The following is a 15,417-nucleotide window of genomic DNA, read 5'->3' on the forward strand; positions in this document are numbered from 1 at the left end:
CAGGTCAAACTCATTGCCGCAACGTAAATGAGCACAGCAGCAACTGTGATACAAGAGCCAATTATCAGGAGGAATGAATGACAAGTTAAAAAAAAACACTCAAAACAAAGATGGCGAGAGACAGTCACATTGATCATTCGATATGTAGAAGAACCATGTTCTTTGATCAACCCCGACAACAAGTTTACGATCATAATTTATGGAATACACATCATTATTGCTTCGAAACAGCATCTCAAAGCATACATTTGCTTTAAGAGATAAAACAGACTCTCAGGTCTTTAAATCTACAAGAATTTATTTTGTCCTACGTAATGTGGTACATCCAAGTCTACCTAATCAGGCATATCTAACAAGAAAATAGCAATAGATAAAGCTTAGCTCCTCGAGAGCTTTGATTCAGAAGCTAGAAATATCCTAATCATTAAATTGTAATGCTGAACTTTAATTGCAGACCTAGATCTTACAAAAAGATAAACGTTTAGATTTAACATCCTTAGTGATGATCTATTGTTACTGCCCGTGTTTTCAAAAACAAACACTTGGAATTATCTAGGAAACAACAAAAGTAACATTTCAACATTAACAGCGTAGGCAAAGTGCTAAAGCAAGAGAACCACTTGTAGGAAAAATGATAGTATTTATCTATAAACACTCGGTCGACAATGATGTGGTAGCATATAACAATAACCTTTCCTAGTGAAGAAATACAAGTAGTGGGCAACTTGCAAGCGTACCCATCAAATGGCATAGCTTATATATACCCTTATCGGTAAAAAGGTCAATCAAAGATTACACATTTTTGTTAGTGTATCTATTTTCAACCCATGAATACTTTTGAATTCAAACCTTCAAGCAAACTCAACTACAAAGAATCTTCATCTAGCCAAACAGTCTGAGTCAGAAAATTGCAGTGAAAACCTCAGAAAATAATGCATCAAATACCTATATTCATATGGATACTTAGACCTGGTCATTGCACATCATAATGTTATGTTAGAATAATTGTTCTGTATCTATGAAAAATATTGCTTTCAGTTTTAATTCCTAATCGTTTTATCTTACATTTCTTTAGCTTTCATTTCACCCAAAAAACTTACTTTGTTATGCTTCTCATTTATTCAATATGATTACTTCCGTGTCTAAGAAGATCTAAAAAAACATTTGTTCTTATATTATCTGTGTTTCAATTGTAAGTTCTACTTACGATCAACAAAGAGCCCTTTGTCTAGTTTTAAAATATAATCCTACTGAAGAATGATGCTATTTCATGACTCCAATCCCTAGAAGGCCAGTGGTACTGATGGTGAGTAGAAAATACACAAATTATGTCCATAATCCATATTACAAAGCCCCTTTGTAGTACAGTGGATCCCAAATGTTAAGATTATAAGAGAGAACAAGAAAAGCTAAGCACTGATACTCATTTAAATAAAGAGGATAAAAGTGGAAACCGAACAAATACAGAAAATTACCCAAGGTAAAGCTAGAACATGGAGAACAGTCAGAAACCATTGTCTTCCTCAATATCTTGGCAAGAATTACCAAAACCTAAGATGAAAACCTATTTGGGAAATATGTTGACATGCAGAGATTTAAGGCTATATCTTGAATTAGTTTGTGTGCTAATAAACAGCATATGTGGAGCTCCAAGATTTGGCTGGATACCAAACAAAAACCATAAATGCCACCACTTATGCATTACAAGATAATCAAATAAATGACTAAAGGAAAAGTCCACCCTAGTATTATTTTCAAACTATTGCATCGTTACATGCTAGATAAGTCCACGCTAGGGAAGGGAGAGCAAAGATAGAACTTGGCGATATATAAGTCAACCATCCAATCCAAGACAATTTACGTGACAATCCAGTCAATTGAACAGAAAAGGTGGTACCCCATTTCATACCTATTTGCAATTTTTATTGAATCATTTACCTAGTCTTATTCAAACAGTTAGCATCAAACAAATTTCCAGTGTGCTTCTCGTATTCATACAAGAATCTTCCATCGAATGTAAATCAATAACTTTTCACAATTTAAATAGGTAATTATCTTTTCTTTTCTACCGTTCAAGATCATACCTTCGTTGTCCCCAAACCACGATTCCAGATAATGAGGCTCGCTGCAATCAATCAGGATTAAACCATCAATATCAACCAAACTAATAAGAAAGACAAGGCAAAACAAAAAGTAGTAGCTATATCCTTCCTGCTTAAAAGTTAGGGGAAAACAAAATCATCAGGTCGATCAACAATCATGATCTCGTCAAGATCAGATCTGGCCAAGAATACGCAGAACAAACAGATAAAATAAGTCCGAGGGAAAATCCAGGAAAATCAGAGCGATCGTAAGAAAATAAATCATGGAAGGAGGACAAAATCGATGCAGCATGAATCCAGCAAAATGGCTGTGGCGGAAAATAATCGAAAAGACAAAATCTTAATCGAAAGGGAGGAAGAAATTTTACCTTTCTCTCTGTTCCGTTCCTCCTCCGATCGAATTAGCTCCGCGAAGAAGGAACTGAGATCGGAGGGACTAAGGAGAGAGACAGAGACAGAGACAGAGACAGAGAACGAAGATCCAAATCGAAGGAAGATTTTGGCACTGTTTGTGGTGGAGGTGGACGACCATTATTAATAATGTCAAAAAATGGCGTCCTATTTTTGACTTCCAAAGTGTCTTTTTTATTTTGTAATATTTTTTATTGACAACGTAAATCAATTTTTCTATATTCAAAAATAAATAAAAGAACACGGAAAGATCAAAGTTTGAATTTTAATATAAATTAATATTTTAAAAATCTATTTTTGAATATTTATATTCTAATTCACTTGTACTTGCGGATTTAGAGGAAGGCCTGGATCAGGGCCGACACTAAGACCATCCACATCAACTTCTCTATCTAAAATATATAATTTAAAGTAAAAAAGTTATTTTATTAAATTTAGATATCTACTTTTTAATACATCATATATCAGCTTCACTATTTCTTCTCTCTCCTCTATAATGTTTAGAGAATGAAATCTATTCCCTAAATTTAGAGAAGTACTATTTATAAATGTATAATCTAAGGAATCGATAGGGTAACTGATGCAAAGAATTTTTAGTTACCTTATCCAAAATTTAAGGTAAAATATTTGAATAGGGTATCTGATGTGGATATTCTAAATTTGAAATAAATAGACATTTTCTATTTATATATAAGATAAAATTAATATTATAAAAATAATTTTATTGATAGAACACGTAAATTAAATTTATATTTAAAGATTTTAGAGTTTAAAGAGATAGAAATAAAAAAAAATTAAAATAGGAAAAAAAAAAATCTCTCAGATAAACAAAAAAAATCCAAGCTCTGCGGAGGTGGGGCAGGTGGGGCTGCATGCGACAATCAATATTATCTCAAGGATAGTAATTTCATTTGAATATGATGGATAAAAAAAAAAAATGAAAGAATTTTTTATATTCAATTATAGTAAATAGGCATTTAGGTATGGATATTTTGAATATGGGTATGAAGATGAATATGGTAAAATTATATTCATACGCTATCTGATACCTGATATAAATATATATATTAGGAAAGAAAAAATATAGTTTGTCCCTTTATTTCTTTTCTAAGGAAAATACATATCCGATCTAAGGTATGTGAGAGGAGTAAGAGTTGATAAGTACATTAAAATATTTTTTTTAAATGAAAATGATAAAGAATAATAAAATGATGAGTAAAATATAAATATCTGAAACTACACGACAGATATAAAGATGAATATAAAAATTAAATATTTGATTAGTATAATAATAAATATAAAATTCTATCTAAATTCTATCCATAATCATCCTACCTTATCTTGCCGTTCATGGCGACTTAGCTGGGACATCTAGAGATTATTAATAAAAATATTTACATTTTGGATTTATCGCATTGTCGCCTATTTAATTGGTTACCCTTCACCGTCCGTATTATTTTAATAGAAAATTTGAAAGAGTTTTTTTATAAAAAAAAAAATTAAAAAAAAACACGGGAAGGCCAAATTGTGGAATGCCATAACTGCCCTTAAATCATATATTCTTTATATTCAAATTTAAAAATGAATAATATGATAATACTATTTAATATGATAATAGATGTGTAACTCCGAGATAATTATTAGTTATTAATACAGTAATTAAGATATGAAAGAAGACACATTTAGATGTGTCAATCCTTAATTTAATATCATAATACTTTATATTTTAACTATCGTACTATCTCAAGAGAAACAATAAACTCAGAAACATTAAATTTTAATTCTAAGATCTCATATGATAATGTTCTCTATCTTAGTTACTACACCATCTCTAATAGACATTGTATTTTTATAAAAAAAAAAGAATTATTAGTCTTATTGACTATCGACTATCTCTAGAATGATTGATCCAGTCTCATGAAAAATTTCTATCGATCATTATAATAAATCAAAAAGTGCATCCTATTTTTATATTAAAAAAATGATAATTTTAATTAGTTTCATTGACTATCTTTGGGATGAACAATTCGGTCTCATGAAATTTTCCTATCGATTATCAGGATAAATTAAAAAATGTACATAACGACCAATCAGAAATTTATTATCTTTTAATTACGACCTTCATTTGATTTAAAAATTCTATAAATACGTCGTAAATAAAGTTCGAGTTACGAATGTTGAATGATAATACGATGGCTCCGGGGACACCGTACTTTTAAACCACGATGACAAAAGATGAATACAGACTCGCCCCCAACAGTTTTTCCCCACGGAAGAGAGGGCGATGGACGACGGAGCTCTCCTCCTTCCCCACGGAAGCTCCGACGTCGTCGACGGGGCCGTCGACTACGCCGGCCGACCCGCCTCCCGCTCGGCCACCGGCCGTTGGATCTCCGCCGTCTTCATCATATGTAAGTACTGATCGATCGATTTTTCCCGTTCATCTCATCTCCTCGATCGCGGCGATCTCTTTTTACCCCTTTGCCCTAATCTCGCCGCCGGCGCTCCGCCTCCAGGGGTGGAGATCGGCGAGCGGTTCACCTACTACGGCGTTGCCAACAACCTGATCTCCTACCTCACTGGCCCGCTGCGCGAGTCGACGGCGACGGCGGCCGCAGCCGTCAATGTGTGGAGCGGCGTGGCGTCTATGCTGCCTCTCCTAGGCGCTTTCGTCGCCGATTCCTATTTCGGGCGCTACTGGACCATCGTCGGCGCCTCCCTCCTCTATATGTCGGTCAGTCCATTCTAATATCGTGCTCTTTTTTTTTTCAATGTTTTTTCCCCCAAAATTGGCATAAAGACAAGATTTTTTTATTATTATTATCTTCTATCCCTGTCACTCTTTCTTTCCACCATATTGTCCGTCTCTACATTCTGTGGACCTGTGGTGGCCCGCCACGGATTGTCCGTCTCTGAAGTAAACATACATAATGAGGATGAACCCTGTACATTGCCCTCCTGTTTTTTCGCAATTTGATATTAAAAAATTAAAGGCGAGGCAGACGGATAAAATATACCTCGTTTTATATTTTTATAATTCAAATTGTGAGGGCATTGAAGATTTGAAAAGATGAGGCCCTTTAAATTTAACAATCGACTTCGCTTGTGTTAATACTATACTTTTTTAACTTTTATGAATTATGATTAATTTAAGTGCAAGTGAAAAATATTAATTGGAGATAATTAATAATTAATTACGAAGCTAATTGTTCATTTCCTTTACCATCCGCTAATGGAGGGAAGAACCGCAGGGATTGAGTTTGATGACGCTTTCTTCCCTGCATTCATCGCCCTGCGGCGAGACCGCCACCACGGACCCCGCCGACTGTGCGCAGGCCGGACAGGTGGCCTCCTTCTACGCCTCCCTCTACCTCATGGCGCTTGCCCAGGGCTGCCACAAGCCCTCCGTCCAGGCCTTCGGCGCCGACCAGTTCGACGACGGCCACCCTGCCGAGCGCGCCGCCAAGAGCTCCTTCTTCAACTGGTGGTTCTTTGGCCTCAGCGCCGGCATCCTCGTCGCCAACCTCCTTCTCACCTACATCCAGGACTACGTCAGCTGGGCCCTCGGCTTCGGCATCCCCTGCCTCGCCATGACCGCCGCCCTTCTCCTCTTCCTCCTCGGCACCAAGACCTATCGCTTGTACCCGGTGCGCACCGAATCCTCGACAAATTGCCCCAGTGATGGCCGGCGTGGAGACTTGAAGCGGTTGCTCCCGCTGGTACCGATATGGGCGACCTTACTCCCTTACGCCGTCGTCTTCTGCCAATCGCCGACGCTCTTCACCAAGCAAGGCGCCAGCTTGGACCGGCGCCTCGGCCCCAACTTCGAACTCCCGGCGGCGTCCCTCCAAGTCTGCTCCAGCGTCGCCATCATCACCTTCGTAGCGGTCTACGACCGCCTCCTCGTCCCACTCGCCCGGCGCCTCACCAAGCGCCCCTCCGGCATCACCATGCTCCAGAGGATTGGCGCCGGGATGTTCATCTCCCTCGTCTCCATCGTTGTGTCCGCTTTAGTCGAGATGAAGCGGCTCGAAGTCGCCCGGGAGTCCGACAGCATGAGCGTGTGGTGGTTGGTGCCGCAGTATGCGCTGTTCGGTGTTTCCGACGTGTTCACCATGATTGGGCTGCAGGAGTTCTTCTACGACCAAGTGCCGGAGGCGTACCGCAGCCTGGGGCTGGGCCTCTACCTGAGCATCTTCGGTGTCGGTGAATTGCTCAGCGGGGGGCTGGTGTCAGCGATAGACAAGATCAGCAAGATGGGCGGTGGAGACAGCTGGTTCGCCGACGACATCAACCGCGGCCACTTCGACTACTTCTATTGGCTGCTCGCCGTACTCAGTGCAGTAGGGTTGGCCCTCTTCTTGTGCTTCGCTAAGGCATATGTTTATAAAAAAATTGATAATCCTAATTAACCTCGAAGACATATGCGTATACCTAGGAGGTGGTTAATTAGTGACCAATGGTTAATAATCTACGTAAACTCCAATATTATCATAAATCAGATATAAATATTAGAAGACAGCAAGGAGGGCAAAGAAGGTTGTGGCAGGTTAAATTAATTAGACAAGAGAGAATAGATAATGAAATGATTTTTTTTAATTGATTTGTCCATCAAATATACTTGGTAAATTGATAAAGTAAGTAAATTGCTTTTCCTCGTCCGTCTCACACAGCACCCCTCCCTCCTCCTCTCTCTCTCTTTGTCAAATATCATTTCTATCCTTTTTTTTTTTTTCCCCCTTTGTTTTTTCAATTTTATTTAATTTTTATTTATTTTATTTTTAAAATAATTCTATTTATTATTTTTCAACAATACTTATATATTTTTTAATTTTATTGAATTTTATTTACTTTTATTTTTTAATTAATTTTATTTATTATTTTTAATTCTATTTAATTTTTAATTAACTTTATTTTTTAATTAATTTTATTTATTATTTTTTTCATCAATATTTATATATTTTTAAATTTTTATTTAAGTTTCATAAATTTCTTCTCCCATCTCCTTGACACAGGCCCTCTTCATTTTCAGATTTTATCTTCCATATAAATAATCTTTATACTCCTAACTTATTTACTTATATTTTTTTAAAAAAATTTATTTAGTTTTATTTATTATTTTTTCATCAATTTTTTTTATTTTATACTCTTATTTCTTTCAATTTTATTTAATTTTATCTTTTTAATTAATTTTGTTTGTTATTTTTTATCAACATTTTTAATTTTTTTATTTTATATAATTTTTAACATAGTCAGAATCTCTCCTTTCCTTTAAATTACTTTTCTAATTCGATACTTAAATATCCTCATTCAGCTCTTAACACATGTCGAAACCTTCCCTCTTTTAAAATTATCTTCCTCTAACTCTTGACACATGACACATGTCAGAATTTCTCACTATCTTTAAATTACCCACCCTTCAACCGACATATGTCAGAACCTCCCCTCTCGTTAAATTATTCACCCTTCAATTCTTAACACATGTCAAAACACTCATCTCCCTTTGAATTATCCCCCTTCCAACGCTTGATATATGTCAGAACATCTCATCTCTTTAAATTGATTAAAATTTCTATTTTTATTTTTTTTTGCATTTTTTATGTATTATTACTCTTCATTTGAAAAAAAAAAATTATTAGTAAGCTATAAATATGTTTACTATTAATTGTTAATATTTTTATTCGTTTCATGTATATAATTTTTATTTTGATCCATGTTTTTATACTTTTAAAATGTAGATCCGCTACATTAACGAACCCCACAAATATGGAGGGAGGTACATGCAGATACACAGGCGTCACGTGTATGGTGGGGTAAACCTCAGGTCATCAGTTCCTGAGAATCGACCACACAGGCGCCACGCGTATGGTGAGGTAAACCTCAGGTCATCAGTTCCTGAGAATCGACCACACAGGCGTCACGCGTATGGTGAGGAAAACCTCAGGTCATCAGTTTTTGAGAATCGACCCTTGACCATTACACCAGAGATGTCATGTGTACCGTCTGTGCTATGCCATTTTTAAAATTTTTATAATTTTAATTTTTTTTATAAATAATAACTCCTAAAATCTACCACTAAACAATAAATAAAAGAATATAAACCTATTAAAAAAATTATTCAAAAAAATAAAATTGATAAAAAATGGATAAAAAATTGATTAAAAAAAATAAAACCAATAAAACAAAAGAAACAAAACTTAAAAAAAAACATGAATGTGAGAATAAGGGAAGGGTATAAAGGTAAAAAATTAGGTGGGGTCGGGAGGTGGGAAAAGCAAAAAAAAATTAGTTAATTAATTTATTCTAATAATTACTATATCCTAATCTTGATATGATTTGTTGAATAATTTTTTTTTACTCTCGACAAATTTAATGGGAGATCTTTGACATTGAGTTTGCTTGCTAGCTTGTTGAAACGTTGTTTAGATAATGGCTTAGTAAAAATATCAACAATTTGATCCTCCATAGAAATATAAGAGATCGATAATCATTGAGTCACCACACGCTCTCGAATAAAATGAAAATCAATTTCCACATGTTTTGTACGAGCATGAAAAATTAGATTTGCTGTGAGATATGTTGCTCCAATATTTCCACAGTAAATTTTTGATGCAGTATTTGATGTAAGATGAAGTTTAGAGAGAAGTGATTAAAGAAAATAATTTTAGACATTGTATTTGCTATAACTTTATATTCTGTCTCGGTGCTTGAATGAGATACCGTAGGTTGTTTTTTTGAATTCCATGAGATAAGGTCTATCCAAGAAATATTGCATATCCATTAGTAGAGCATTTATCTTCAGGAGAATTTGCCCAATCCGTATCACTATAGGCATGTAAATCTCGAGACGATTGACAATATAAAAGAAGAATAATATTTTTGAGATAGTGAAGTATTCTTTTTTTACATTATCCCAATTTTGTTCAGTTGGAGTATGCATGAATTGACAACCATGATTTACTATAAAGATAATATCAGAGTGTGTGATAGTGATATATTTTAAGGTGCCAATAATGCTTCGATAAATCTGTGGATTTGACAGAGCAGGAAAGGATGAAAGTGTAGAGTTGTTTATAGCAATTGGTGTAATGACCGGATGTGCTCCGTCCATTTTAGCTTTTTGGAAAAGTCCATTAATGTATTTGCCCTGAGAAAGAATATAGCTTTCCTCATATGGAATAAGTTCAACACTAAGAAAAAAACGAGTAATATTTAAACTCAAGTAAGAAATTCTTGATTGAGAAGACTTAATAAAGTTATGATACCCTTGTAATCATTATCGGTTATTAGAATGTCATCCATATAAAGAAGAAAAAATATTATAGATCTATCATTATATTTGTGAAAAAGAGACGAGCCAGTCTTTGATTCAGAAAATCTTTGAGTTTGTAACTAATTAGATAATCGATGAAATCATGGACGAAGAGCTTATTGAAGACCATATAAGGAATTCTTGAGGTGGTAAACATGAGATAGAAATTATGGATGAATGTATCTAAGTGATTGCTCCATAAATGCAGTTTCCTTAAGATGACCATGGAAAAATGCATTGGAAATGTCTAATTATCGTACAGACCAATTAGAACTAACAGCTATTGATAATAATAGTTTGACAGATGTAATTTTGATGATTGGGCTAAAAATATCATTGAAGTCAATACCTGATTGTTAACTAAATTCTTTGGCTACAAGACGAGCTTTGTGCCATTCAAGAGAATCATCAACTCGATGCTTAAGACAGAATATCAATTTGGAGCCCACAACATTCATGGAGGAAGTGCGCAGAACTAGGCTCCATGTTCAATTGTGAAAAAGTGCATTAAATTCTATAGCCATTGTACTGCGTCAATTTGGATCCTTGCTCGCTTGTGTAAAATAAGTTGGTTCAATAGATTTTGAAAAGACCACTAGAGCTTATGGAAGGGGATGTCGAGTTGTCATCGGTGGACATCATGCATATATGTCACTTAAGGGAAGCATGCGACAAGAAGGATTATCATCTGAATCACTTATTGATGGCGACGAATAAGTAGATTGACATAGTGATTTTGATGGTGGACTTGTATTACTTCTACTGGTGAAGCTTCAGAGATTGGATCAGCAACTTAAGGTGATTCTGATGGTATAGGGGAGTTATTAGAGAGCTCCGGAGCAAAACCTACGATGTCATCACTTCTGACAACATTATGTGGCATCAAGAAAGTGCCACCTGTATCTGGGGAAGAGATCGAAGAAGCTACTGAAAAAGGAATAGACTCATCAAAAGTAACATGTCGTGAAACATAAATTTGTCCTATTAGTATATTTAAGCAACGATAACCATAATGCAAATTGTTATAATCAAAGAAAACATATAATAGTGAACGAGAGTCAAGTTTGTGTTTAGAGTAGTGTCGTAACTACGGATAACATGCACAATCAAAAATTTGAAGGAAAGTGTAATCAGGAGTCTGATTATAAAGTTTTTCAAAAGGACACTTATGATTGAACAATGGAGTAGGAAGTCAATTTATGATATATATGACAATGCTAACAGTTTCATCCCAAAATTTACGTCGAACTAATGCATGATGAAGAAGAACTAAGGCAGTTCCAACTATATGTCTATGTTTTCTCCCATTTTATTTTAGAGTATGAAGATAAGAGACTTGATGAATTATTCCACAAGAGACAAGATGACAATAGAAAACATGATATTCACTTCCCCAATCAGAATAAAAATAGAGGATTTTATGATTAAAATATCGTTCAACTTGATTTTGAAAATTATAGAATATATCTAGAAAATCAAATTTCCTTCTCATATGATAGAGCCAAGTATATTTACTAAAATGATCAATGAAGGTAACCTAATATTGGAAACCTTGGTTAAACAAAATAGGTACAAGGCCCCAAACATCTGAATGAATTATTTTAATTGGAAAATTAGAAACATGATCGGATGAAGAAAAATGTAGCTTATGACTTTTAGATTCCATGCAAGCCTTACATGAATGAGATGGGGAGGAGATAAAGAAAGTAGGTAAACCATGACTATTGATGATTGACAAAACAATGCGAAGAGAAGGCTGACCAAATCGAGCATGCCAAGTTAGTTATTTGTACATTCACCAACACAAGCTTTGATTGAAGAACTTTGAAGATAGTAGAGATCATTTTTATTTCTCTCATTAAATACAATAGTATTTGTTCATTTATTTTTTATAAAATAATGATTATAATGAAACTCAAAAATGACATTGTTATCAAGACAAAATTGACATATAGAGAGTAAATTTTTAGTAGTAGATGGAACATGAAAGACATTGCGCATGTGAAAAGTACGATTGGATAAATGAATATATGTATTTATAAGATTAGCAATTTGTAAAATTGAACCATCGCCTACTTGAACCGTATCTGAGACATAATATGACATTACGTGTGTAAGTATATTATAATATGATGTGACATGATGAGTTGCTCCAGTATCAATATACTAATCACTAGATGGGAACTCTGGGGTTTATCATGAGTAGGCAAAGACGAGATAACTTTAGAATAGACTTGTGAAGCAGTTGGTTGTTTTGAAGTTGCAGGACCATCAATAAAATTCGAGTTAAATCGTTTAGGATATTGAATATCAAAATGTCCATTTCTGGGACAAATTTGACATTTTCCCTAAGTATATGACCAATCAAATCTTTTAGAGTATTGATTTCTGTTGGTGCGGGTAGCACTAACGGTCTAACCTAGGATTTGATGAATGACAAATATGTTAAGTTAGTTTTGTTGTTATCTGACACTTTGATCGAGTGTGCAGGAGAAGTCCAGATAGGTCGACGGGCTGACCGGATGTCTGGCACGAAGTCCAGCTAGGTCGACGGGCTGACCGGATAGCTGGCGAGAAGTCCAAGCGGGTCGACGGGCTGACCGGATGCTTGGCGAGAAGTCCAGCTAGGTCGACGGGCTGACCGGATAGCTGGGGAGAAGTCCAAACGGGTCGACGAGCTGACCGGACGTCTGGCAGGTAAGTAAGGTAAGTCACTGGAGGGGAGTGACTGCGAGGACGCGTTCCCGGGAAGGGAATATTAGGCGTCGATCCGACTTATATCCATTTCGGATATCTAAGTCGAGATCGTGACTAGATTCCGGTTTCGGAAAGACGGAATCTAAGTCATACTATTTGTGCTAATTCATACTATTATAAAATGTGCTAACAATCTATGTTGCAGGTTGTATATTGCCTCGGACTAACTTTGTTTTGCAGGAAAAGGGAGTTTTCTGGAACAAAGTGGTCCGGGCGCCCGGAGGTCCGGGCGCCCGGAAGGGATCCTGGCGCCCGGAAGGCAAATTATATCCAGCCAAGTCGTCGCCACGTGGAGCATCACGGTTTGAGCAGCTACGTCACATTCCAGGCGCCTGGAAGGAATCCAGGCGCCCGGAATAACATATAAAAGAAGTCCCAGGCAGGAGCTTCAATGCATCAATCATCAATCTGAGAATCTCTTCTACTGCTGGTCCTGCTGCTCTGCTGCGACGCCAACAAAGCTCCGACAAAGTGCTCCTTCGGTTTTTAGTTAAATTCCTTGTCGGTATTACTTTGTTTCATTAGCATTTCCTGTATTCATCTTGTAATTATATTCGAATTGCTAGTGATTGCCCAACGAAAGTGGTCAAGGACCACGGGCCTTCGAGTAGGAGTCGTCACAGGCTCCGAACGAAGTAAAAACAACTGTGTTCATTTACTTTTCCGCTGCGCTTATACTTTGTATTTTCGAATCGATATTCACCCCCCCTCTATCGAATCTAACGGTCCTACAAGTGGTATCAGAGCAGGTACCGCTCTGATTTGGTGCAACCACCAATCAGACTGGGGGTGAAATTTTTTGTTTCCTTTTTTTTCCTCGGTCTTCAGTTTTACACTTAAACTCAAAACTGGTTTATCATTTTTTTAATATTTTTTGTTGCAATTAAATTTAAATTGGTGCAACACCAATCTAGATTTTTCTTCTATTCTCCCTTCCCGCACTACTAATCCAAGACCAAGTCTTGGGATTTTTTTTCGATTATTTATCTGTGTACAAGATGTCCCAATAAGAAGGCTTCAGCACAGTACGACCTCCACTCTTCAACGGGGATGATTTTTCATACTGGAAGAAGTGCATGGAGGTCTACCTCAAAATAGACTTCGACCAGTGGATGAGCGTTACGAGACCCTACAAAATTCCAGCAGACACTTCCGGGAATATACTGGATCCTAAAGACTGGACAGCTGATTTGAAAAAGAAAGCGTCAACTGAAAATAAAGCAATCAACACTCTACAGTGCGGATTAACAAGAGAAGAACTAAACATAGTCGGTCCACACAAAAACGCTAAAGAGCTGTGGGACAAATTGATCGAGCTGCACGAGGGAACGAGCGACGCCAAGGTAACCAAACGAGACTTGCTCTTAAATAAAATTTTTAATATAAAAATGCAGGAAGGTGAAACGGCGAATCAGCTCCACGCGAGGATCAAGGATATCCTCAACGGGCTTCATGCGATAGGTCACCAGATGGAAAATAGAGACTTGGTAAGAAAAGAAAAGCAACCACAGTCGTTAATTCTTCATGAGGGCTGCTTCCCCCCCCCCCCCCGGGTCAACCCACCTCCCCTCTCTCTCCCAGCCAAAAGTCGCATGTACCCCCTCCACCTCCCCTTTTTGTTTTTTTATTTTTTTTTAATTTCATTTAATTCTGATTTTATTTTAATTTTTTAATTAATTTTATTTAAAAATAACTCCCATACAATTATATTTTTAATTTTATTTAATTTTACTTTTTTAATTAATTTAATTTATTATTTTTTATCAATACTTTATTTTTCAATTTTATATAAATTTTATTTAGGTTTTATTTTTTTAATTAATTTAATTTATTATTTTTTATCAATACTTTATTTTTCAATTTTATATAAATTTTATTTATTTTTATTTTTTAAATAATTTAATTTATTATTTTTTTCATAATACTTATATTTTTTCAATTGATTTTTTAAAATTTTAATTTTTTATTAATTTTTTAAATCAATTTCTTTATCAATTTTTTTTCAATTTTATTTTTTTCAATAATTTTTTTATATGTTTATAATCTTTTATTTATTTTTAGTTTATATTTAAAACTAAAAAAAATACTACCAATTAATAATGAACACATTCATAACTTAGGAACAAATATATTTTTTCCAAATGAATAGTACATGTAATAATACAAAAAAAACATAAAAACATATAAAAATAGAAATCTTAATCAATATTGCCTCCAAATTCTGCTCCCGATGCATTTGGTGGTGGTGCACCTATTATTTCGTACCACAAATGAGTGTGTGTCCTGTAACGAGTGACCCATCCTTTAGCTTCATATGATGAATGTTGCCACCACCAAGTTGGAATGGGTGGTACAGGATAATGAGGATATAAGAAAACTTGTACGAAGTGATTGCCAATATGAGCAATAGCTATTTCTCGACGCTCTTGGTTTGGAACTGGAGGAGTTCTTAATGGCAAGTGAGTAAAACAACTCCCAATATTCTCACCAAATGTATGAAGTACAAGATTGTACCTTGATGCGATGACAATTCCCAAAGGCATAGCGTCCATCCAATATATTTCTGGTGCCCACTGTTCGAAATAATTCAATGAGAATAATAGATTGGTTACCAAATTTGGATCTGGATAAAGTTGATCATATAGATCCTTATTTTGTTGAATCTCTTCTATAAGCTCAAATCGTACTTGAACCCAACCTTCTTCACCATACCCAATTAGTGCATCTATTGTCCTGAATCCACAATGACCATCGGGTTGAACATCAACAGTGTGAGAAATATAACGCTGCAGAGGCACAGGTAATTTCTCAATATAAGTATCACGGATGGGTGGA

The 15,417-nt window shown here is 35.6% G+C and overlaps 1 protein-coding gene across 1 annotated transcript; it reads left to right on the forward strand.

The window, feature by feature from the left end:
• Window positions 1–4,670: 4,670 nt before the first annotated feature.
• LOC122043061 (protein NRT1/ PTR FAMILY 5.10-like) lies at window positions 4,671–7,034 on the forward strand. Its single transcript, XM_042603507.1, has 3 exons — window positions 4,671–4,924; window positions 5,030–5,247; window positions 5,765–7,034. The coding sequence occupies exons 1-3, from the start codon at window positions 4,798–4,800 to the stop codon at window positions 6,923–6,925; spliced, it is 1,506 nt and encodes a 501-aa protein (XP_042459441.1). The 5' UTR covers window positions 4,671–4,797; the 3' UTR covers window positions 6,926–7,034.
• The last annotated feature ends 8,383 nt before the right edge of the window (window positions 7,035–15,417 follow it).

This window comes from Zingiber officinale, chromosome 2A, assembly GCF_018446385.1.
Source record: "Zingiber officinale cultivar Zhangliang chromosome 2A, Zo_v1.1, whole genome shotgun sequence".
Taxonomy (NCBI): domain Eukaryota; kingdom Viridiplantae; phylum Streptophyta; class Magnoliopsida; order Zingiberales; family Zingiberaceae; genus Zingiber; species Zingiber officinale.

Bases quoted from the DNA above. Each gene is read 5' to 3' on its own strand.
- LOC122043061 (XM_042603507.1), top strand. From the start codon at position 4,798: ATGGACGACGGAGCTCTCCTCCTTCCCCACGGAAGCTCCGACGTCGTC. The intron at 4,925-5,029 runs GTAAGTACTGAT...CTCCGCCTCCAG, and splicing joins CTCCGCCGTCTTCATCATAT to GGGTGGAGATCGGCGAGCGG. The intron at 5,248-5,764 runs GTCAGTCCATTC...GAAGAACCGCAG, and splicing joins CCTCCCTCCTCTATATGTCG to GGATTGAGTTTGATGACGCT.